The sequence below is a fragment of the Phalacrocorax aristotelis genome, chromosome 2 (assembly GCF_949628215.1).
Source record: "Phalacrocorax aristotelis chromosome 2, bGulAri2.1, whole genome shotgun sequence".
Lineage (NCBI taxonomy): Eukaryota > Metazoa > Chordata > Aves > Suliformes > Phalacrocoracidae > Phalacrocorax > Phalacrocorax aristotelis.
This window is the reverse complement of record NC_134277.1, coordinates 45,764,076-45,790,322: the sequence shown is the minus strand read 5'-3', so window position 1 is coordinate 45,790,322 and position 26,247 is coordinate 45,764,076. Positions and strand designations below refer to the sequence as shown.

General features: G+C 39.4%; 1 protein-coding gene across 1 annotated transcript in view; it reads left to right on the top strand.

Moving 5' to 3' along the window:
• Positions 1-26,247, top strand: part of OSBPL10 (oxysterol binding protein like 10) — a 121,908-nt gene that overhangs the window by 70,379 nt on the left and 25,282 nt on the right. Inside the window, exons 5-6 of the mRNA XM_075083299.1 lie at positions 1,048-1,258; positions 10,202-10,356. Coding sequence (XP_074939400.1) covers positions 1,048-1,258; positions 10,202-10,356 — 366 coding nt within the window. The remainder of the gene's footprint in view (positions 1-1,047; positions 1,259-10,201; positions 10,357-26,247) is intronic.

The window sequence follows — 26,247 nt, the reverse complement described above, 5'->3', positions numbered from 1 at the left end:
CTGTTCTAAATATTGACTATTAAAATGTCATTATTGTAACCTTCAGCAAGGCTACAACAAGCACACCATACTTTGAAAATATAATACCGATAAAAACCAAAGTCATGAAGTTCATAATATATTTTTACAGTGTAGTAGCTTGGACAAATGGAGCTTGAATCTTTGTTGCTTACAAAGTCTTCAGATATTTTTTCTGAAAGCTTTGGATACATCAAGTATGAACCTGTAAGTTTTCGCAGTAAGTTTTTTGCAAGCTACATGTAAGAAAAGAGACTAGTCATGTGCATGTAAAATTTCCTACAGGCTGTAAAAATGGAGAGATAAGTTATAAACATCTCCTTTTTCTTTTGGCTTTAGGAGGGACTCTGGAAGCTTGCCAATTTGTTTAAAGAACAGCCTGCTCAAATGATGTTTTTATCTGCTATACAAGCATGCATTTTGTCTTCATCTGGATGGTCCAAATCTAGAAACAGATTAACTTTCTCCCTGTCAGCTGGTATTCATATCTGATAATAAATAAGTGCTCTAAGTTGCATACTATGCTAATGTCTGTAAACTTACGAGTTACCTTATTTTTTAAAAACAACTCCTTATTGATGCTTGAGAAATGAAAAATGTCTGTTCTTAAACTGTGATTCGATATTTTATTTAGGAAAGAAGGAGGAGGGACAGTGTAGCTTCCTTGGGTGTCTGAGATCACATATAAAGGAAAAAAAATTTAAACCTAAATTAATAACGGAGAAGGAAGTAGAATTTTCATACTTTTCCTTATGAAGACTTTCTGAATGTATGAGTCACACCATTAAACCTTCTACGAACCTACTGTTTTAAGAGACAATTTTCTCTAACATAGTCTTGACATTTTTACAGGCCTTTGGTAGTCTCAAGCCCTTCGTTTTTGTAGGTAAGTATATGGTATGTTTGGATCCAAACATTATCATCCATTTGTGGTAGTTCTTCACGTTTAGTCACTATATCAACCCATAAGAATTTAACAGCTACGTAGTGGTATTTCCTATGACAGTAGATGTTTTTGGACCTTTACAGATCATGAGCCAAGTTGAAGGACAACAGAAGAATCTTGTACAAGCCATTGAAGCTCTTCCAAGTTCTGGGCCCCTTTCTGCCTTGGATCAGGACTTGCTGCTTTTAAAAGCTACCTCTGCTGCCACCCTGAGCTGCCTTGGAGAATGCCTGACTCTATTACAGCAAAGCATGCATCAAGTGGGCCAGCATCATAACAGGACACTGTCATCTGGTGAGCACAAACTCTCTCGGGTGTTATTTTATGTGCCTATGAGTTTTTATTATGATACTGAAGCAAGCAAAATTAACCATTCCTCAGAGAGGTAAGTTGGGGTGAGCAGCTTGTAGTATCATAAATTTTTTCTTTGCCTAAAACAAGATGCAAAATTTTTTTAAATCAGGAGAGAGGAGGAAAAGAGGTTTTCCTAAGTCTCCTCAGGGAAAATCAGGTGCTGAAGACAGGAAGACAAAAAAAAAAGGGGGGAGGGGTTGAAGAGAATGGGTAGATAAGCTGATAAGCCTATATTCTTGATGACAGTACAGAACCTGCTTGGTTATTTTGGTTTGGGTTATTTTTTGTTTGTGTCTAATTTTTTGGCTTTTTTTTTTTTGATATTGAAATCCTGATACAAATTAGTTTGATAAAAATATATTATTATTATGCATTTCTACAGTGATAAAAATATTTCTGGTTTTCTACATGGAAGGATGCTGCTGAGGCAGACTTATTCCAGCCCATGTTTTTTTTTAAATCTGAGAAAAGTTCTCCATGCTGCTATTTAACAAAAAAAAAAATATCTGTGGCAAGTTTTTATTAACCTAGAATGTTAAACAGTTTGATTCTGCATTGAGCTTTGCAGGCATGAACCTCTCAGTCCCCATGCAGCTCAAATTTTTTCAGTTCACCCAGATCTACATCTGTCCATAATGCTGGAAGTTGGACCTTGAGCTTTCTGAGAGGGTGGTCAGTATTTTTCCATACACAAATTGCACTGCCTGGTCTAAGAGCAGGAGCAGGATTTGGTATAAGGAGCAGCAGCAGTAGCAGAACTGTGGGTGCGGGGTGGCTTTTTAGGTTTTCTTCAGGTGCTTCAACAACATCCCCCCCAGCCTGTCCTTACTTACAGTAGGCTTATGCCTACTGTACAGATATGCCCTCAGGGCTACTGAAACAGCTAGATAGGAAGCCCTCTGAAGAATTCCCTTTGTGGGGAGAAAGACATGTGAGACGGTCAGCTGAGAAGCAGGCAGATGATGTAAAAACGGTTCTTAGAAAAACAGTGTAAAAACCTTGACACCTATGCTATGGTATATCATGACTTTCCCACATCCTGATTCTGATATATTTCATAAAGGAATGTAAACAAAAGAATGTATTCTTTTTTTGTGTTCTGGTTTTCTTTTAGAAAATGCAAAAAAACCTTACACAAATCTAAATAGTAATGATAAAGTGCATTTAATTGAATCCTTTGATATAGTTTAATTTCAAGAGAGAATGGTTTGGAACAAAGATGAAAAGCATCCTTCAAAGAAAAGTCTCTTTCTAGTTTCAAAGTCACTGAAGGTTGTTTTTCATGTCCATGTGATCTAAGTGAACTGTCAGAGATAGATGACTTGAGTTGTATGTGCCCTTGAATCTGTGCCCAAATAATCTGTTAAATCAGTGTCGTTATTTTGACTTGATAATGATTTTTGGGTATCTATGCACAAGAACAGAGAAAAGCAAGCATAACATTAGTAACTGGTGACATGGAATCCCATATTTTATGAAGAGTGGAAAGCCATGACTATAAAGTACTTAATAAAATTTAGTAAGTGTTTTTGTTTGTTTCTCCTAACACTTTAAACTTGTTCAAGAAACCATTTAGAAATCAAAATTCTGTAGCACTGGTTCACACCAGCATCTTTGGTGTAACTGTGAGAAACTGAATGCAGTTAATTCTTCTAAAAAGAAGAAAGAAAGGAACTAAAAGCTGCTAAATATCTCTTTAGTCTCTTCTTCCTGACTGAAAGAGTCAGTGAAAGGATTCCGTCCCCCATCCCCCCCTTTTCTTTTCCGCAGCAACACAGTTGCTTTGAAGAACCTGGCCTACAGGTCTGGATTGCTGATTTTCCTACACACTTAATCTTGTCCAGGAGTATTTTGATAGACCTAATATTTCTGCTGAGCAGGTAGAGATTCGGAGTCATCAAAGCTGCATAAACGCATAACAAATCAGAATAATGCCTTTAAGTAATCCTCTAGCAAACTAATTCTGAGAGATGATATATTTAATTTTCATTCTGTGTCCTCCAGATAAATTTTTTTAATTGACCTTTACTGTCCCCGTTTGATACTGTCAGCTGAAAATGTCTCTTGTTAGTTTAAAAATTGTATATTCCTCTGATAGGAAGTCTCAAATGCCTTTCCCATGAGATGTGATGGCCCTGCGCAATTTATTGCCAGACGTTTCCATCCCAGTGTTGTCTCATTACCTGCTGCGTAGTGCCCAAGATGCTAGTGGACATCGTGGGGCAGGATCCACAGAATTTTATATATAGAGAGAAGATATGAATTCGATAACTTATTTTCCTACTTCTAGCCTACAGTCATGAAAGCATTCCAGTCCAGCAAAGCAGCACAGTCTTGCTCATGTGGAGTCTAAGAAAGAATCAATGGCTTAGCTTTGGCGATTTGAACTTACCCTTGAGTTTACTTTCCTTCAGCACCAAAAGCTCTCACTGTTATACTATGAAGAGAGAGAACTGCCTGAAAAGTAGATGTATATCTTCTTTCTCTGCTTTCTCTGTGCCTTTGCTGTGCTTGTGTCCTTGAAATCTTTATGGCCAGTTATGCAAGGATTGCTGACTACTTCTCTGTGAACTGTGGGCCTTGCAATCTTACTGTTTCTAAAGCAAGGACTTAATAGCTGAGAGTTTCTGACCGAGTACTTAGGGAATGCACTCATGAAGATTATAATTAAATAGTAGCTATTTTAAACAGATTTACAAATCCTTATTGTTTTAAACAGAAAAAAGTCTCCTTGAGATGTAAATATTTTTATTGCTTTGTTTTCCAGTAATGTGAGTAGAAAGAAAGCAGCTTGGCTGATTCAGTTTAGTGGAATCTTATCCAGAATATAGGACTGCATAGGTCTTGAATTTAAATATTTTCATGGCATCCTTTGTCATGGAATAGCTTAAGACAGACACAATTTTTCCTCTTGGTTTTTATGTTTCTCATGAGTTGTCATTCTTAGACCTCAAGCCTACAAGCAGATGTGAAGATTAAATGCAAATATTCAATCTTGGCTTGAAGGGTAGTCAACACATGTTTTATTTCCACTCTAAAGCTTCAGTGAAGGGTTTTTGTGATTGTCATCTTCATTAGTGCTTGATTTTGGAAGTGCATCAACAAGAACAGTCAGCAAAATCCTGTGTTTCTACTTTTGAGTCAAAATAATGTCAAATTCATTTCTAGCTGCATTATTAAAGGAATGTGGATTGATTGCTGTCTAAATTATTTGTAATTTTTTTTCTTTCTTTGAAAAATATGTTGGAGAAGGTTATTATTAGCTGAAAGTGTTGGTTACATATAGTGTAAGTTGTGGATGCGGGATTGCATCTATACAAGCTTCTTTGGGTTTGGGAATTTTGCTGCTTTTGGTAGGAGGAAGAAAAATGTCAAGGATTTTTCATATTGGCCAAGAGTGTCACCACTTAGGCACATGTAAAGTAATTGCTGATCAGCATGAAGTGCCTTGTGACAAGCTTGAGTTCATTTAGCATGCAGGCATGAAACAGGTACCTTTTAAAATAAAAATGCAGAGAAGAAACTTTTGTCTTCACGTCAAACTTTAAAGCTTATAGTGTCATTTTGTCCACCTCTGTGGCCTTTGGCAGAAGAGGTATCTCTAGAGCCTAATGACTGCTATGGTTAACATACTTCCCTCCCAAACTGTAAAGACAGCAAACTTGAATGTTTGAAGTAGCTTTACCAGCCTATGTTGTGTTTTAAGTCTGTTTTTTTATTTTAGTGTTTTGGCAGACAGAATCCCGTCTTGTAGAAGCAGCCTGCACAGATAAATCTGTTCTTTTAGTCTGCATTTCACATTAGCCATTCATTTACTGAATAGAACATCTCCCTGATAGGAATTCCCTCATATATTTTTCTGTTTCTCACTTGCTTACTTTTCCAAAGCGTAAAATATAATGTTTATTTTTTCAGAGGATCCTTAAAAACAAAACCCAAACCCTTCCTCACTGTGGATTTTCTGAAGTTCATCTGAATGTGTAAATGCTGCTTATTTTGGCTCCCATGGCAGCAAATGGATTGAAGATGATTCTGGAGTTCAGGGCAATGTACTTGAACTTTATTTTATCAGATTCTCTGGTGCCTACTTTTTGGAGAAAACAAGTGGATGGTAAAGACAAAATCTAAATGCTTTCAATTTGGTGACAAATGACAGCTAGGGATTCTCCTGCAGCTGAGATGGCAGGAGGAGACAAAAATGAGCAGAGGAGCCTTCTTTCTTGCTTACTCCCCCTACTAAATGTTTGTGGGCAGGGAAGGGTGAGGAAAGATGATAGGGGAGAAGGTATTCTTTGGTACTGGTGTAATTTACTAGATTTGGCATGGTCAGTCAGGTCTCCCGTAAATGCACCGTTGCTAAACTTGCTTCTGTCAAGAATAAGCAAAACAATTTGCTGTCTTACCTAAATGCTAATACATTATTCCTCATATGCTCTTCTTTCTTTGGAAGGTAACATTATTTTCTAGTCCCCACCCAGCATTAGCAAATACAATGTTGTCTTTCTAATCTGGAAAACAGATACGCAGCTGCCACTTGCTGTTGGTTCAGCCTGCTGTAGGATTGAGCAGAGAAACAAAACGGTGGCATCCATCCCTGGCAGGCAAAGGGAGCCCAGATCTAATCTTGGTCTTTCCTTGAGGCCTACCGTTGCATTGTTAAGGGGATATTTGTTAGGGTATAGTTACAATATATTGTAAGAGTTTTATCAATAGAAGATAGCTTACAATTGTGCCAGGAAATAATCCATAAGGTTTTTTTAGTCTATAAACCAAGAACAGAGGACATAAAAATAGAGATGTTTTTGTTACAGAATTGAGGTAGGTGTTAAGCATATTTCATTCATCAGTTATCGTGCAAAAATGTAGTTGAAGGTACATCAGGTACCTAGAAAACCAGAACCAACTGAAAAATCTCCTGTAAACCACCTCTTTGGGGAGAATTTCCCTCCCTCCTGCTGCGTACACCTGTGAAAGGGAAACATGTTTCTCCTGAGGGCATTTGTGCCATCTGAAATAGATGGGGTTCTGTGAACTATGGCATTGCTATAGGGAGTAGGTTGTGTCTGGATGCTGTACTTTTCTCATGCAGAAGCGTTCTCCCATGCCTTGGTGGATTTGTCTGCTGCATGTTCATCACAGTGGAAACTGGCGTTGAGGAGAAGAGGGAAAGAAGCTCATTTTTGGGTGTTTCATATAAGAACTCTCATTTTGTGTGTACATATGCACTGAACTTCCAGAGGAATCAGGCTTTGGTTTTCAGTCCTGGAACCAGGGAACCAACACTCTGCAGGTAGAAGAGATTTGGCTGATTTTACTAGTTGTGTATTTGGTACGTCATTCCTAATTTTTGCAGTTTACTGCAGAAACAGATGTTTTGTTGTAATTAGTGTAGTGCTTTGCATAGTCTTAAAGCAAATAGTAAAGTAGCTGTGTAGTTGTGAATGCTTTTATATAATTTGTGACTGCCTTTCTGGAGAATTTCTTTAGAATTATGAAATGTATCGAAATAAGAATTGAATTTACCTTTCTCCAGCTGTCTTTGGCTATGACTGAGAACAGAGCAAAAATCTGGCATAAAAACAAAACAGTGACAGCAGTTTCTTCCTATTCTTGTCCAACTCTGAAGGTAAACTTTATTTCTCATGATATGCTTAATTTTAAAATTTTTTTTCCTTCTTGAAGTCTTTGAAAGAACAGGAATTGAACTAGCGGTAGACAATTTTGAGTGCCATAAAGTGGCAAAGATGGTAACTCCATTAATCAGGTTATTTACAGATGGCAGCTTAGTCTGTCGAGAGTAAATTCCAATAAAATAATTTGATTTGATATGGGACAGAGAACAACTATATACACTGTTTTGTGGTAAGAGTAATTTCTACTCGTGCAGATGAGAACGTTTTGGCTGTACAACTGATAGGGTGAAGTGGGAGCCGAGTTGTTGTGTCCTTTCACTTTCTTTATGAGATTGTATTCTGACCTTAGTTGATTTTAAGATTATTTCTGATGAGTTCTCTCTTCATACTTTGCTTTTGCCTGAGAGGTAGGCTGCCATTAGGTATATGGCAACTCCCTTGGGATGATACGATAATGCTGACATGTCAGGTTAAGATGTGTAGATTAAAGATCACCGAAGGTTCACTGATGGCACTTTGAAACTAGGCATGGAATTTGTTCAACTTGTTCAGAGAGCTGACTTTTTATTTAGGTTTCTGTGGTGTGAGACTAACATCTTTTACTGCATATGTCTCTTCTGCAAAGTGGTCAAGTTCCAGGCAGACAGAATTTAACAAAACAATTTTTCTCATACGCAGAAGTGTTGACAAAACAGATGTGCTTTATCCTTTGGACCTTAACTCTTGGCATCCTATTGGTGTTGGCTAGGTCATAATGTGTTGTTAATATCTGCTTAAAAATTGATTAAGTGTTCTGTGAAGGTAGCATTGCTCTTGGGACAGGCAGAAAACCTTGCCTGCATAGTTCTAGCAGTTTCTAAAGTGTATGGAGAAAGATGAAGTAAATAGTCTTTTTACAGTGTGTTTGTACTGAAGAGGAAAACTAGTGTGTTTAAAAATGTGTAAGTGATGATGAAGTAATAAACGTTCACACTTCAAAATTTCCCCTGAAGCAAGGTATTTTTTAAAATAGGAGCTTTTTCTTGTGCTTCGTTACAGAAATTAGATTTAAAAAAATATATATAAGTTTTAAAAAATAATTGTTTACAGTGAAGGCCAAATAAATTGTGTGTGCATAGAGAAAATGGATAGCCCAAGGAAATGATTGGATGACTTATTTTCAAAGATTGGCATAAAGAGAAGTCGGTTCAAATTCTTTTCTTAAGTCTCTCTGTAATAGGAAAATAGCAGCAATAGTCAGCTGTTTGCCAGGGTGAAACAGAAAAACAGGTTGAGGTTTGTTACAGGAAAGTAACGAAGAGCAAGAAGCATAGGCATGCTTCATAAAGCTCTTTGTGTCTATTCAAAAGTGAAATAAGTTTATTTTAACTTCTTGCACTTCCTTTCTCCTTGAAATCTGTACTGACATCAAAAAGAGTAAAAATTTTGTAAGTTGATAGACATATGAATTCCCTCCAATGAACCAATGTTCTTATTTTAAATTTTCCAATTTAGTTTTATAGTTCATGCTGATGGTATGCTTCCTTCCTCCCATGCAGTCAGAGTCCATTTTGCATCTGCCAAAACAGTCTTTGGATTATCCTCTAAGTCAGGGCTTGTTTTGAGCGATCTGGGGTTATCCTTTGTTCCTAGCAGCAAATTACTCAAGACCTGAGGAGAAAGTAAAGAGATACTATGACTACATTCACTGTGCACTTCATTCCTTGCCACGTGTACCAGCATAGTGTGTTGATTTAACCTCATCTTTGGAATGGGGCCAGATGTTAGCTTCCTGATGTGAAGAACCAATGGGTAGTGCCAATCCAAGAAAATGACCTTTTGTTTGATACTTGCATTTTCTCTCACATGGTTCACGTAACTCAACTGGGACTTACAAGATCTACTGGCATAGTCCTCAAAGTCACTGAAACCCAAAAAGATTTGCAGTATGCGGTCTGACAGCAGAGCCGCAGAGATGTTCCTCCTTTGGGGAATTTGAGTAGTTGTGTGAAATACACATTTAAAAAAGAAAACAAACAAAACAAAACAAAAACCAAACCAAAACAAGAAACCAACCAAACCTGGGTTTTTTTCCCCCCTGTTGCTTATTCAGATCTTTGAAAATCTTTTTACACTTAACTATTTGCTTATGCTTTCTTCAGCAAAAGATGGTGCCACAAAATCACGCTAAGAAAGTAGACCTGAGGTTTTGTCATGTCATGGGAACTCAGTGCCATTTTAGATGAGAGGAATGTTCTGTAATTATTTTATCTTTAGAATTTGGTAAGAGGTCAGCTGTAGGACCATGGCCCGTTTTTAATAAGGTAACTGTTACTGTAATGTAACAGCATTACCTTACCAGATCAAACCATTTACTTTAATTAGGAGGCAACCTCTGGTAACCCCTGGTGTTGGGGGAAGGAGAAATTGCATGTTCTGTAATGTACTTTGTGTTGATTTGGGTCATCTTAAAAAGTTGTCAGTGATTGGAGAAGGAGATCATCCCTGTGGCACTAATTGTATTTTCATATACAAATTATGGTAATGACTGAAAGCTGCAATTTGCTTATTCGTATCTCTGCATTTTATAGCAGCGTGTAATTAATAGCTGAAATTTAAGCCCGATGCTGAGGGCTACTGATTTGAACGTTGATACTATGTTTTAGAGCAGTATGGGAGTAACAACTGTGCAGTCACCTTAGCTGATTGTTCTTTCTGCCTTGGCGTCCTTAAATACTGGCTTATTCTGGAAATCAGGTGCCCCCAGAAATAAGGGTTATTCCAATGTCTAGTTCTGTTTGATTCATATTTAATGTGTATCTTTACTGTGGTCTTGGGACTAATAAAGCATTTTAGCACTTAACCTAGAAAGAGCTTTAAATAGTACAGACAGAAATAAAATACAGCTGCTAAGCTTAAAACTCTGATTTCAGGAAGAAGAAATGGAGGGTTTACTTGGATAACTTCATAACTATGAAAATAGTGGATAGAGAATATTTGCTTAATTAGCAAGGTATGCCAGATTGTGTAATCTTTATGTACAGTTCCATCTGGTCATAGGAGTAACATTTTAAAATCTTCCTTCATTAACTTCATAGAGAAAATATTTATAAATTGGCGTAGAAGATGCCAGAGTGTTTTTGTTACTAAAGTAAAACTGCATGGAAGCAGAGAAGAGAGAGCAGTTCATTTATATTAATGGAATCATGAGATGAATGGCAAGAGATCTGTAAGCTGCCTCTTGTAAGTTGACACCCATTTTCTGCTTCAGAAGGTATCCTGGGGTGGCCTGGGCCCAAGTCACACTCCACAGAGCAACTGAAAAACGGTGCCCTCAGCTCCTTATCATCTGCTAGTGCCAACATTACATGGGCAATAGTACCGTCTGCAGCCCAGGATGGACAGGCACTGCAACCAAATACAGAGGTAAGCACGCTAGGTCTCTATAGGTTGTTTCTGTTGTATCTGAGACTTGACATTGGTTAAGACGCAAACCATATATGATGGTGGATGCTTTTATTAATTACTTATTATACTTTTTTCTTTTTTTCTTTATAGTATCCTCTTTGTTTGTGATTAATTGGAAAATGCTAAGTTTCATGCAAAAGTGCACTCTAAAAACTAGAAAAATATGTTGATATTGCTGTGTGCTTTTGCTTCTCTGAGGTACTTTGGACAGTGGACTATGGCAAGCATACAGTCTCTTCTAGTTGTAAATGCAATTAAGACTGTCAGTACACATTTCTGTGTTCTGGTGACAGAAAAAGCTCTTTGTTTTTTATGCTTGTTTGAGACACTAGGACCACAGCATTTGCTTGCTACTTGTTGTGTATAGCTGACTATTCTTTGAGTTGAAAAACTACATTATTTTCTGACCCCTTTTCCTGTTAAGTGGGCAGAACTTGTCCACATCATCCTGCACCAGCCTGTTGATTTGTGCTTTTGTGGCATTTGCTTGGTAAAGGGCAGTTCTGAAGCATCGACTCTTTGAGGAGGCTCACAGCTGCGTATCAGGCATCTCATGCACTGAAAGTCTCTCACCATGCCAAACTTCTCCAGCTTCTACTGTCTGCTTCGGTTGCCAGTGCTGCCCACAAGGAAAACACTTCACTCTGAGACCCCACAGATTGTAGGGCACCTGGAGCACGTGAGACCTGGAGAACGGGGAAGAAGTTTTTGAGAGAGCTGAAGAAACCCTTTTCTACTAGTGAATGCTCCTTGGCAATTGGAATGGCTTAAATTAAATTATATCACCTTTAACAAAATGTGTAATGGCTGGGGACATCAATAAAGCTGTTTGTTTTTCCAGTTCTTTCGTAGTATCTTGAATTGAATACAGTTTAAAAAAAAGGAGCATAAATCAGCTTTTCTTTTTTAAATATTACATGTTACTTTGGTCCTCTTCTAGATCTGTTCTTAGAAAGTAATTTCAAATTCTCTTTCTCCTAGTGTCCATTAATCACAATGTTTAAATTACCTCTAATTGCTTTTTATTAGGAAGTAGAGTTATTTCTTTTTCAGACAAGCCAACATGCAGTTCTAATAGTGTGTTTTTAAGACGAGGCTATTTGAGAATATTGTTTTGGGAGTTACTACTTTATTCACTGACACACTGCAACTTGTTTCATTAGGTTTTTCTAGATGTTTTTATTCTTTAGGCTACCTGGTAAAGCCAAATGAGATGTGGAAGCATGGGCTTTGCACTAAGAACATGAAGAGCAGCAGCTGATTTAACTCATCGCAGGGTATCATTTTGCAGTTGAGTTGAGCCATTTATGGCTTGTTTTAAAAGACAATTTTTTTTTTAAGTCCAGTCTCCTCCCCCTCGCTTACTGATGAGAGATACTGAGTTGTGCTTGTGGCTTGAGGCACTGCTTTGCTTGTGGAACTCATGATTTATTGAGAAGGGAGTACCCTTGAAAAGATATATATACACAAGGGAGCATAGCACTGTTTGTAATACAGAATCTTCAGTGCTTTGTGGGCAATCTTCCTGAAATCAGCAGCCTGCATTTGGAGGACCTGGGGCACTAGCCCTTAAAAAAAGAAGAGGAAAAAAAAGCGGGGGAAAGAGAATATATAAGATTTTAAAGTTATAAAAAGCTCAGCTGAAGATGGTGTTTTTGGTAGAAGCAGTGAAGTGGTGGTTTGTTGATTGGTGGAGCAACAAGAAGCACCTGGACTCGTGTGTAATTTTTGTTCTGATAGTACAGTTTATTAAGCAGAAATTTGGTTTTGCCCCAAGAAAATGGCCTAAATTAGGATTCATTCCTGGGAGCTCTTCCAGAGCTGTGGCTTCCCTTCCACTGAGTCCTTGTGTACCTCACGTTGTCTGAGATTGATACTGTTGGCTCACAATTTGAAGTCCTTTTTCAAATGTAGCTGATATATTTTTCAGTTTTGATCATTTTGATCAAGATACCAGTGCCCTTTTGGAAGGCTGAAGCACAAAACTCGAATTGTGGAAGAGGTGAACAGTTGCATCTAATGTAAGTTGGAGCTCTTGTGTTTTCATATTCATCTCAGATCAAGCAAGTTGTCATGGCCTGTTACAGAGGCTACACCTCTTGGCTGCTGTGGTCGGATCCTCTTCCCAGAGAGGAGGTGAAGTTCTCCTAGAGTGCTGCAGGTCCTGCCTAGCTGTCCAGGCTGAGCAGTGTCCCACAAGTAGCTGGAGGTTGTTCTTGTTGTGACTAGAGAAAGGAGCGTGAGAGAACAGGCTTTGGAGAAAAGATCTTTTGGCCAATGTAGCATCCTTAGCAGGGTAACAGTGATCTGAGCCAGGTGGTCACCCAGGAGATGATGTCTGACACCCCCGGAAGTTATCAAAGGTGTTTGGCTTAACACACTAACAATTCCATGTGCAGGATTTAAGCATCTTTTAAAATATATTTTGGCATGTTTTGTGTCCTAGGCAGGAGCTTAGGTTTGGCAGTGAGTAGCCAGTTCATTTCCAAAGGCATAAAAGTGCTGACTGGGCTAATTACTTAGTATGTGTAATTATATCTAAAAGCAACTGCAAGTCATCACACTCCACTTGTTTCGTAGTCCAGATACACTGTTGTTAATAACTGATAGCATCAGCGGGGAATGAGAAAATGCATCTAGATGCCATTGTTTGACAAAGCTTTGGCACTGAAGGCCTTGATTTCTCTATTTATCTGGTTGCTTCTTTTAGATGTAGAAAAAAAGAGGAATCCACAAGTGTCATTCAAACGAAGCTTATTTCTCTTAATGACTTTCTTTCAAAAAAACCCAAACTAGGCACTGGATGATCCTAATTTCCGAAGAAGCTGGTAGTGTATTAATGGGGCTCAGCCTTCAAAATATGCCTGCCAGAAGAAGTGAGTCTCGCTTTTACAGAAGTTATGAGGAGAGCTGGTTCCTCTATCGATGCTACCAAAATGAATTCCAATATTTTCTTTGACTTTTATTTTTTAAAAATCTCTGCTTTTTATTGTATAACCTCTATTGCTTAGTCAGAAGCCATACCCCACAGGGATGGGAGAGAGCTTTTTGGCTAACAGTCAGCACAATATGGTAGAGGTACTGACCAAACAAATTGTGAATTGACCTGTAGTCTGATATAGAAAAAGCCATTAAATTACTACTCTTGAGGAACAATTGACTCAACTGCTTATTTTATAGAATGTTATTTATAAGGAAAAGGTAATTTTAGGTATGTGGGCCAGCACTGGTTTTATAAAGAAAACAGAGATATTTGTTATCTTGGGTGGGGGGGAGTGGGTGGGATGACTGCTGGAGAATCTTTCCTGCATAGCAGGCTGCCAGTGGCAGCAGCTTCCTGGCAATGTGACCAAGTGGCTGAATGTGTTTAGTGATAGCTGTGTTAATTCTCAGCACAGCATGTAGGCGCTTTGCAGTAGTGCATTAGGCAACATCATTAACAAACCAATGACTTGTTCTCTGCCATGTTTTTTATATGATTATGAAGAAGCATGGGTCTTTATAATTCTCCTCTGGAATAACAAGTCTCATCTGTTGCAATTTTCCTTGAATACTTAAGCATTCTTAAGGGATATAATAAGTTCTGGAGTTGAGTTTTGATACCATAGATAACTACAGTAAAACCTTTCTTTCTGGTCTGTCGCACTGTCAGGGTTTCAGGAATGCGGAGTTTCTCCCCTGGTGAAATAATGTAACAGCTAAAGATTCTTCTCTTTAAATCGTGTGTTGGTGTTTACTTGCTTTTGTTATTTAGGGTGTTTCTTGCTTCTAAATGCAAGGGTATCCTTTGAGATATTGCTTAAACTAGTTCAGAAAATACAAGATTTTGTGGCAGAGATTATTTTCTTGTGTATTCCTTGACTATTTTAGCACGTCCTTTCTTGATGTTCCTGTTTCATCTTCCCAGATGAGTTTTCTTTTAGGGTTGTGATACAGGACAGCATGAAGTTAAAGCCTGTGACCTTCACTGAAAGAAGTAACCCCTGACAGTGAAATGCTGGATCAAGCACCCTTGTCTTTTATTTTTTCTACCTGTTCTTTTTTTCTTTTGTCTATCCACCTGAAACATCAGGTGGAAGCAGGGATAAGGGCTGAGCTGAACAGAACTAATCTCCATCTGATGTGAGTTGATGTAAAATACTTTTGTGCATCCCCATGTGAACCACTTTGGACTTCTTGGAGTAAGCTATGTTATAATTTCAAGTTATTATTTAGGGTTTTTTCCCTTAAAGCAGAACAGGACAGAATATGCCAGAGTACACTCTTGAGAGCTGTGACGTGAACTTGGTCTGTGCCCAGGCTGCAGTGATGGGACTCTGCTTCCTTCATTGAAGAGTTTATAATTTTGAAATTCCTTTCAAGAAATGCTGAAATTGATTGGTTTTAAAACATTGAGTCTTATAATAAATTCAGTTGTAATAAACTAGGTGCCTAATTAGAATAAAGGTGTGAATCACTTCCATGTGTGAACTACTATTCCAGTTCAAGTAATTGTCATTTTGGGTGTCAGAATCCCCCTTCTGAGCTGACAAAATGTAACTGCAGGCCAAATGCTTCCCCTGGCAGCCAAATACAAATTGCAAACAGGCTGTTCTTATGCAGGATCTGGGAGGAAAGGAATAATTTTCTTTTGATCTAACAGTTTAGTTAAGAATTATTACAAAAATCATGCTGTAGCTACATCTGCGATTTAGCTCTCTTGATGTAATTTTTCTGCCTTAAAATGCCATGCCAGCTGATTCTTTCCATTCTGTGGATCTGGTATCGATGCAGGCGCTCTGCTTTCCTGTCCCTAACTTTCCCTTGCTTGTGCACATGAGGAACTGTACACATGCTCCATATGGAAGTGTCTTTTTAAAAGGATTGAAGTTTTAGCTCAGTAGGATTGAGGCTTTAGCTCTGATTATCTAACTGCTAAACCAGGTTTTAATTGTGATAGTGATTGCAAGGGCAATCAAGTCCAGGTTATTAAAGACATTTCAGTCCCCTAGATGATGTGAACCTTGATGTTTTCAACTGTAAGAGGGCACTGTGCTATTTACAGGAGGTACTGAATTGTTTAGTTCTTAATTTTAAAAGATAGTGTTTTTGTTCAATCTCTTCAGGTGATAGTCACTTTCTAACTGTAGGTTAGTATACATCCTAATGTGATACTGCATCCGTTACAGAGGATGTAATAGCCTTTAGAGCTATTACAGAATGTGTTAGAGATGCTAAGAAATAATTTTAAAAGTGCTCTTGCAATTTTAGAAGCTAAGCTAGATAAAAGAAATGGATTCTAATTCAGTATTACCTTTTCTTTATATAGCTGCACCTCAGCAGACTTGCCTGGGACTGTGGATTGTTTCTTAGTGTAAATTTTTCCTAGTATTTCCTAGTTCCTTTTTGTACTTGATATAAATCTGTGTATTTGATGTTGGGAGATCAGCTTAGCCATGAACATCCAGTGCTAGGCACAAGTGCTGCAATGGAAAAAGAACAGAGCAGGGTGGGAAAGTAACATTTGGAGTATTACAGAAAGTTCCTTTTCGCTGTTTAGTGCAGACGTTACAAGATTTCTGAATGTACTTTGCTTTTTACCAGCTCCATGATTAAGTACTTTTTGGGTCGAAGAGCACAGTAAATGGCCTGTAATGACTTGGATAGATAAACTAATCTCTAGGCAAAGATGGTACCAGTTAATCCATTTGCTAGCAGACCATCTAAAAAATGAAATCTGAGATAATCAATTGAAGGTATACTTAAGGATAATCAAGGGAAGGTATATGTAATGACTAAACGTACCATTACACTAAAAGTAGAATTAAATGACTCTAAGCCTGCGACAGCAGCACTGACAATAACTAAGATAATCTACCTAATTTTGATTTTATTTTTTGTGCTAGCTTTCTGGAATAGTTACTCTGTCAGCAAACAACCTCTAGTAAAATTGTTTATGCAAATAATTAATAGAAATTGAGCTCCAGCCAAAGCCATTGCATTTTGTTGCATGTATTCCAGCTGCTATCTATATAATATTTCAGAGTATATTCTACTTAAATATGAAGCTTTAATACAAAATTTGCATCCAATTTGAACATACATGAGGCTCTGATTCATGTGGCATTCCATAATTACTAGTGAAATGCAGTGGAAACTAATCATTGGAATATGAAGAAGTCAGGTTCCCTTGCACTAAGGCTTAAAAATTGAGTTAAAATGGATCAATTGCTTACTCTGTTAATTATAAAACCTGTGCCCTGTGCAAAACGAACTCTGAAGCCAATGTTAATTTTATTTCAGGATTGTGCTCTAACTGATTTGGTGTGTGCCAATTGATTTGCTTTGTGCTGTCAGTTTTATTTCTTAGTATGTTTATTTATGTGGGTTTGGCAATACTGCCCATTAGTAAGCTTACCCATCTCATTAAGACTGTCAATACCTTAGCTAGACTTTAGTAAGTGGGTCTGAACTCTTCTACCATGAGTGTTTGTCTCAGGTTGGAATTGCTTTATCATTCTTAGTGAGGGGTCACCCAAACTGGCTTCAGCTGTTCATCTGGTCTTGCTAGAAAAAACTTAGGGTTTTCTACTTGTAGTGATGGATTCTTGTGATTTTTTTACTTGAAAAGCCCTGAATGTGGAAACAGCTGGAATGAAATCATTGAATTATAAAACTTTGTCTCAGTGGAGGGGTTGGAAGGAGAAGATGAAAGAGGGATTCTTCTACATTATAGTGTAGAGAGACTGCACAGTCATCTTCACAGTCTGAGATGGACCAAGCAATTTGTGAGGCTAAGAACAAATCTTAGAAGCTTTACAAGTAGACACTTCCACTGGCCTCAAGAAGTTAGCTGTATAAAAGGTGACAATCTTCTAGGCTCAATTTGTTTCACATATACATTGAATAGTCTCCTGGTATGATCTATAAAAATTTACTTTTCTCGAAAATTTACTTCTCTTGAGCCTGTCTTTTTGTTTTGTTTTAAATTTTGTGTGTGTCAGCAATGAGAATCTGTATAGCGGATGGGATGAGAAACTGCAGGAAGAGTCAGGATGGTTTAATAAGCATATTGCCTTGAGGAAAGATCGTTAATACTGCTTATATTAACATGTCTTTACCATTTCTCTCCTCTTATAAATGTGCTGGGATGTGTTACTGCATACAAGAAATAGCACTGGGAGAACTGGATTTACATATAGATGAGTATTGCAAGACCAGATGAGTGCAAAGGTTTAATTTGTAGTGGTCCATCTTTTCATGCCCTCTTTGCATATGTGAATGGTATATTATTGACTAACATAATAGCATTTTTCTGCCATAAATTTGCGTAGTTAGTGTACAAAGTGACATAAAAGAGAAGAGAATTACAGCTGGCTGAATGATGTCTGTTCTGTTACTTCCTAACTTTTCAGGTACTGGGCTTTGCAAGCAGATCATTATGGAATCACAGAGTACTTCAGGTTGAAAGGGGCCTCTGGAGGTCCTGCAGCTTAATACTCTGCTCAAAGGAGAGCTAAGCAGGTCATCTTGCCCAGGGTCCTGTCCAGTCAAGTCTTGAACACTTCCAGCAGCAGAGGTCTCACAACCTCTCTGCACAAACTGTTGCAGTTTTTCTAGGGATTTTATCGATGGGAGCAAAGGTTTGAGTATGATGCCTTTCCTTATCAGTGTGCTGTACGGTCTAGTGGGCGACTAAAATCGCCTGCGGGTTCCTTACCAAAAAGTGTTTGTCTTTCCTTCGTTTGTGGGAGTATGAGGCAAGTTGCTCCTAGTTCTTCAGGTTTCTCCCCAAATATCCCATTCTAGAGAGGATCTCTTTTAATACAGGAGGATGTCTAGAGAGTATATCCTTCTGCCATACTTCCCTCCATGTTAGACTCCCTCACCAACCTGCAGCTCAGTGCAGTCTTTTGTCTTTAGCTCCCCAAAAGATACAAGCATGTGACTTTCAGACCCCTCACGATCTCTAAACTCCTGCCTGACCAGTGATGGGAATCTGTCCTGCTACACTGCGTGGTTTGTAAGCTTGTAAATTCTGAGTAACTTGGATAGTGTCAGAAGCTGTATTTGTAGCCATCTTGCTTCTAAAAAATTTGAGTCTCAAAACAAAACTGAGTATCTTTCAGGAAATTGTTCTTCACTAGTATCTGTGTTGCATTAGGAGTAGTTTTGTTAAAATTGTTTATGATGCAATACTATATTTCTTGTGGTTTTCGGTTGGCATAAAATTTACTGTTGTCATTTATGCTAGCGTTCAAGGTTTTTTGCTTCAATTTAGGACGAGTCCATGGGGTTTTCTCTTTGCACATTTTCTATAGTCTCATGTTGCTGTTCCTTTCTGATGATACCAGTGATGGAAAATATTTATTCCCAGTTCTTACTCAATTTATGCAATACTGCAAAGTTCTCTTGTGTTTTAGGATTCAGATTAAACAGGGCTGTACTTCAGTAGCCCTCATTTCATGAAAGATGCTCACAAGATGTGTGGACTGGTGCTGGTACTTAATCTTTTCCTGTGAAGTCTGTGCTTGGGAATTAGTTGCTTTTCATCTGATTTTCAGAACTGACTACCTTAGGTTTATGAAAATTGAAATTTGCAAGGGGAGTTGTCTTACAAAGAAGATACTAACATGTGGGGAAAAAATTGTCCAACAAACATTATTTGGTGTGTAACAAGATTACATGCTGTAGGTAACCCAAATGAGGATCTCTGTTTAAAGGATAAGTCACTCATTGATTCTTTATTCTTAAACATAATAACTTCCATGGTTAGATTCTAATACTTCTTCTGAAGGCTTACACAGGCTGTCCTGCAACATAAACATAAGATGCCCCTTGTTTCACATTACATGCATTTTTTTCCTATTCTTTAAACAACGAACCAACCCTTTTTCTTCTTAAATCTCCTACATTATCTGGTCCTCATCACTCCTATGTTATTATGTTTACCCCTAAATGTGGTCACAGGTCAAGGTTAAATGTGTCTGCAGTGTAGGAAAAGGAAGCTTTCTGAGCTTGTTCTTTAGAATGGAAAGACTTCTCTTCCCAGAGATACTGCTGCAAAACAGTAACAAAAAAGCATTAGTAAAGCTCTCAGAAGAGTAAATATCTGGATAATGTGCTTGCCTCCAGTTGCCTGGCAGATTGGTTTTGTTGGGAAGGAAGAAGATTGCAGACCTAGTTGTCACCTAAGATACGGGTTTTGTGATTATCTTTGCTTGCATTGTGTATATGTCAGCCTGTCTGTATTAATGAATTATTAGTACCACCATGCATTTCTGCATTGCTTGCTTGCTTGCTTTGCAGTGAAGGAATGATCTCCTAAAGAGAGCTAGGTATGACTTGGTTCAGTAGATGACTCTGCTGTTACGTGTTGTATCCAATTAACCTTGTGTGATAGATTGCTCACATTGCCACGCTTTGATACTTGCACTTGTCCCTAGCTGGAGAGATTTTCTGAACATCCAGTGTGTTTAGCATATTCAATTAAAAAACCCCAAACAACAAACCACAAAATACATACAAATTATCCATACACGGCAACATGAGATGTTTAAATTGTTGATAATCCTAGCTTGAAGAATCTTATTTTCTCTGGAGACCTGAATTACCAAATACAAATAACAAATTTGGTAAGAAATTAATTTCTGGGTGCTTTATAGACATTCTTTCCTGAAGCAAGCTTTTTCTACCAAATATTATATGGTTTGACCTATCAGTGATGAGTGATGTATCCAGGATTACATAAAAGCTTTGACCCCACTCTCTCACACCCCACTCTCTCACACCCCAAACCCAGATGCAGCAGTTACTTATCTATCCAGACAGATATGCCTGGATTATTTTTCTTGGTTTATGTAGTTTAAGGTAAGTAGAAAATCTGCCTATTATGCCATTTTTCCTTCATCTGGTTGTATGAAGGAGAAACTGTCTTACTGATTGGGTCAGTATGTGGATGACAGTAGCAAAGCAAAAAGGAAGTGATATTTTTGCTTGCATAGCATTGTTGTGTACAAGGTATAGTGTGCTCACTTTTTAATTGTAAAATCCTTCTCATTTGACTGTTATCCTCTGTTGCTTGCTTTGATATTTTAGAAGTTACCTTTAATTTTGGTTCATCCTTGTTATATGTAAGCTATAATGATTGAATGTTCGGAAAAGTGTGACTGTGGGTTTGTGTGTTTTGGGGTTTTGGGGGCTGGGTTCCACCTTGAGGTGGTAGACTTTTTGCATATTAATACTACAGTGAAAATTTTCCCAGCAATTAAAGCAAAAGCTACTGACAAAGGCAGTAGAGGAGACAGCTCCTATGAAATATTGAGAGTAAATGAAGAAAATCAGCTGAGCTGAGCTGCCTCTTTTGCTACCTTTAAGAAACTTTTTTCAGCATGTAGTAATATTTGCTTTCTAAATTCTTTATTTAAGCTCTGCTTTGGTTCTGAGGTCATTAAGTGTCTTTTTAAAAATAACCAAACCTTGAACACTGGGGAGCCCTAAGTCTCTTGAAAGTCACTGGACCTTTAGTATCCAGGTGCCCATGTTACAGTGGATGTATGGGATATTGGTGTGTTTGAGGTTTTATCTTTGGTCTACTCTTTCTTTGCAATGATCAGTCACAGGGCTACCAGGAGCAAAGCATAAATAAGACTACAGTAAGATGGAGGCCAGGGCTCAAGCAATGACTTGAGTTCACTCTACAACCCTCTCTTTTCCCTTCCTTTGCTTACATTGTGTAATGCTGTGGTGGTAAATTTGAGAAGAGTATTTTCTATCTTGTTTTATTTGAACTTCTTTGAAGAGTAGAGAAGCTTATATAAAAAGATACAAGAGGTTGTTGAATAATAAAAAAAAAGTGCCGCTACCTTATAGTTAAGCTTAAAGCTGCTGATCTGTAAATGACAATGCATTTGGAAGTCAGAGGAGTGCATGGATGATGATGATTTCAGTCTTTACAGTGGGTTTGAAGTAAATGTGTTTGTGTTTTTGTTGTTTTGTTTCAAGATTTAGATTGAGGTAAATGAAATTTTCTATTTCACTTCAATTTTCTATATTCTGATTTTTCTATATGGGAATTACTCATCCTTTCACAGCTGTATTGGGTTTGCATGGCATGGTTATGGTAGCAGGGGGGCTACAGGGGTGGCTTCTATGAGAAGCTGCTAGAACCTTCCCCTATGTCTGACAGATCTTGGAGCCAGCTGGCTCCAAGATGGACCTGCCACTGGCCAAGGCGGAGCTCATCAGCGATGGTGGTAGCACCTCTGGGATAACAGATTTAAGAAAGGGGAAATAACTGTGGTGCAGCAGCAGCCGGGAGAGAGGAGTGAGAATTCATGAGAGAAACAACCCTGCAGACACCAAGGTCAAGTGAAGAAGGAGGGGGAGGAGGTGCTCCAGGTGCCAGAGCAGAGATTCCCCTGCAGCCCATGGTGAGACCATGGTGAGGCAGGCTGTTCCCCTGCAGCCCGTGGAGGTCAGCGGTGCAGCAGATATCAACTTGCAGCCAGTGGAGGACCCCACACCGGAGCAGGTGGATGCCCGAAGGAGGCTGTGACCCTGTGGGAAGCCCGTGCTGGAGCAGGCTCCTGGTAGGACCTGTGGCCCCGTGGAGAGAGGAGCCCATGCTGGAACAGGCTTGCTGACAGGACTTGTGACCCTGTGGGGGACCCATGCTAGAGCAGCCTGTTCCTGAAGGACTGCACCCCGTGGAAGGGACCCACACTGGAGGAGTTCATGAAGACCTGCAGCCTGTGGGAAGGACCCACATTGAAGAAGTTTGTGGAGGACTGTCTTCTGTGGGAGGGAGCGCGCACTGGAGCAGGGGAAGAGTGTGAGGAGTCCTTCCTATGAGGAGGAAGGAGCAGCAGAAGCAAGGTGTGATGAGTTGACAACCACCCCTATTCCCTGTCCCCTTGTGCCGCTGCGGGGAGGAGGTAGAGAATTTGGGAGTAAAGTTGAGCGTGGGAAGAAGGGAGAGTTGTGGGGAAGGTGGTTTTTAAGATTTGGTTTTATTTCTCATTATCATACTCTGATTTTATTGGTAATAAATGAAGTTAATTTCCCCAAGTCAAGTCTGTTTTGCCTGTGACAGCATGCTAGTATGCTAGTCTGTATATAAAATAGTTTAATAAGTACCATTTACTGGACAAGGTACATTCAAGATTCAAATCACTGCTAATGAGGGATGGTTGCCGTAAGCTTGCATGTTTTTCTATCAGGTGCATGCCACGTCTGGTAGTAAATGCAATTAAGTATTTTGAAGGTGTACATGCTGGAAGAAGAGCAGAGAAGTGACACATGCAAGTTAATGCAAGCTTGTTGATGATGATACAGTGACAAGCCCTGCAATAAGCTAACAGCTCATTATACATTACTACTTTTGGGGTATTCTTACTGTATCCACTTTACAAAGAGAATTCTAACTTTGGTATTGAGAGTGGTGAAAATCTTATGGAGCCAATTTGTCACATTAGTGTAAATGTGCTAAAGCTCTGTGACCTTACAGAGTTATATTTAATCTTACACCCACAGAAAACCTGTTTGCAAGCTCTCAAGTTACACAAGTGCAAGTGTAAATGATGCTTGCAAGCCTATATCATGAATGACGGGAACCTGAAAATCCAAATGAGGCTTTTGACTTTTATATGCGCTAGTAAAACTGATTGTAATTAGATGACTGTACAGAAAACATGACAATCCTTGCCTAGTTTGAAAATGCTCATTCTATTTAATGTTGCTTCTGAACAATCCCTGCAAGTAATTTATTCCGTCTTTCTCTCAATGCAGAAATGTTTCATGCAGTGTTGTTTTAGTATCTTTTGCAATTTGTTTGAATGTAGAAAGAGTTAAGGACTACTTCCCTTGGAATATTATTAAATGATGTCTTTTTGTCTGGATGTTTTAAGTTCCTAAGATTCATCCTCTTGCTCCTGACTACAGTCCTTTTTGTACTACATAAAAACTTTTCCATGCCTTAATGCAAACTCTTAGAATATTTTTGGTGTAATTATATGAATAATTGTCTTATGAGTCCTATACAAGTCTTCAGTGTGTCCCTGTCAGGATACATATGGTCTCTGCTTACTGCTATGATGGAGAAAAGGCTGAGTTACGCAATGCTGCCTTTGCCTCAGTCTTTACTGATGACATCAGCCTTCAGGAATTCTAGGCCTCTGAGATCAGAGGGAAAGTCTGGAGGAATACTTACCCTTGGTGGAGGAGGAACAGGTTAGGCAGCACTTAAGCTGCGCATACATAACTCCATGGGGCCTAATGGAATGCATCTGTGAGTGTGGAGGGAGTTGACTTAAGTCGTTGCAAGGCTACCATCTATTGTCTTTAAAGTGTCATGGTGTTTGGGAGAGGATCATGAAGACTGGAAGAAAGCAGATGTCACTCCTATCTTCAAGAAAGGCAAGAAGGAACATCTGGTGATGTTCTGGTAACATCTGGGGAGCTGCAGGTTGGTCAGCCTCTCCTTGATCCCCGGGAAGGTGGCAGAGCAACTAACCCTGGAAAGCATGTCCAAACACATGAAGGACAAGAAGGTGATCAGGAGTAATCAGCAAGGATTTACAAAAGGGAAATTATGCTTAACCAACATGATAGCACTCTACAATGAAGTGATGAGTTTGGTGCATGTGGGGAGAGCAGTGAATGATGATTGCTTTGACCTTGGTAAGGTTTTTGATGCTGTCTTCTATAAGGATGTTACATCCTTATAGACACACTGACAGAGTATGGATTAGATAAGTGGGCAGCGAGGTGGGTTAAAAACTGTCTGAATGGCCAGGCCCACAGGGTTCTGGTCAGTGGTACAAGGTCTAGTTAGAGGCCAGTCACTAAGTGGTATACCCCAGTGGTCAATACTGGGGCTGGTACTGTTCAACATCTTCATTAATGACCTGGACAATGGGGCAGAGTGTACCCTCAGCAAGTCTGTAGCTAACAAAAAGACCTGGGAGGAGTGGCTGATGAGCCAGAGGGTTGTGGTTCCATGGAGAGGGACCTTGACAGGCTGGACAGAGAGGAATCTCATCAAGTTCAACACAGGGAAATGTGAAGTCCTGCATCCGGGGATATCTGAGGGTAAGCCCCTGCTCCTGTACAGGCTAGGGCCAACTGGCTGGAAAGCAGCTTTTGCAGGGACAACCTTGGGGTGCTGGTAGACAGCAAACTGACCATGAACCCGCAGTGCACCCTTGTGGAGAAGACAGCCTAACAGCATCCTGGGCTGCTTTAGGAAGAACGTTGCCAGTGGATCGGGATCCTTCCCCTCGCCGTGGCACCGGTGAGACCACATCTGTGGTGCTGTGGCCGGTTCTGGGCTCTCCAGCGCAAGAGAGGCATGAGTAAGTCCATGCACATGTCCACAAAGATGATGAAGGTTCTGGAGCATCCTTCAAGTGAGGAGAAGGTGAGAGAGCTGGGACTGTTCAGCCTGGAGGAGAGAAGGCTTGGGGGGATTTTATTAATGTATATAAATACCTGATGGGAGTGAGCGAAGAACAGGGAGCCATATCCTTCTCAATAGTGCCCAGTGACAGGGCAAGAGGCAGTAGGCACATGAAAATCAATCTGAACATCAGAAAACACTTTTTTTTCCTGTAAATAAAGTTGAACACTGGAACAGGTTGCCCAGAGAGGTTGTAGAGTCTGCACCCTTGGAGATATTCAAGAAGAGAAGACTGAGGGGGATCTTATCAATACTTGTAAATATCTAAAGGGTGGGTGTCAAGAGGATGTGGCTGGACTCTTTTCAGTGATCCCCAACGACAGGACAAGGGGCAATGGGCACAAACTGGAACACAGGAAGTTCCACCTGAAACTGAGGAAAAACAACTTTCCTGTGAGGGTGCCAGAGTAGGGGAACAGGCTGCCCAGGGAGGCTGTGGAGTCTCCTTCCCTGGAGACATTCAAAACTGGCCTGGACACAGCCCTGTGCCCCCCTGCTCTGGGTGTCCCTGCTCAAGCAGGGGGAGTTGGTTGAGATGATCTCCAGAGGTCCCTTCCAACCCCTGCCATTCTGTGATTCAAAAGCTAGCTGGACTTGGTCCTCGGCAACTGGTTCTAGGTGTCAAGGTTCTAGGTGCAGGGCAAGATAATCTCAAGAGGTCCATTCCAACCTAAATGATACAGTGATTCTGTATATTCCCCTCTCTCCCCCACAACAAATAAGCACAACGAAATCTGTGTCATAATTGACAGTACTGTTGCATGATATGGTTTGGGCAGTATGTTGGAAAACCAAGCTCAGAGCCTTGTAACTGAACTAATTATCAAAAAACTGATTTCCTGCACAGCCATTAATATGAAAAATTAACTTGTGGAAGAAGATTTGGAAGAACAGAGGCAGTTTTGCCCTTTGACAGGAATGAAGCTTTTAACTCTCTGATTCTATCCCAGGCTTCTTGAAATGTCCTTCCCGAAGATACTTTTTTAAAATGCAGAATGTTTCCTTCACAATTTCTTTCCCTCACAGGTTTCACCTGTTAAAAAAGAATCAGCATGTTTTCTGATGAAGACTGCTGACTAGAATATCTGTTTCATATCCCAGCAGATGACCTCTCTAAATTGATCCCAGTTCTAATGAAGTGACCTGTTTAAATTAGATCTCTGCCAGCGTGTGTTTTCACATATTCAGCCTTTAAACTTTGAAGTTAATCCCTTCATGGGATTTCTAGAAGTGATCTATGGTTTTCCATTCAGATTCTTCTGAAAAATCTTGGTGCTTCAGCCCAGTGTTGGAAACTCATTTTGATTAAAATGATTTTAAATGTAAGCCTCTTTTTGGTGCTTGTTTGTAAGTGGTGCAGTATTTGATTCTTGGGGTTAGCACCCAAAGCCTAGCTGCGCTGTTCATTCCCA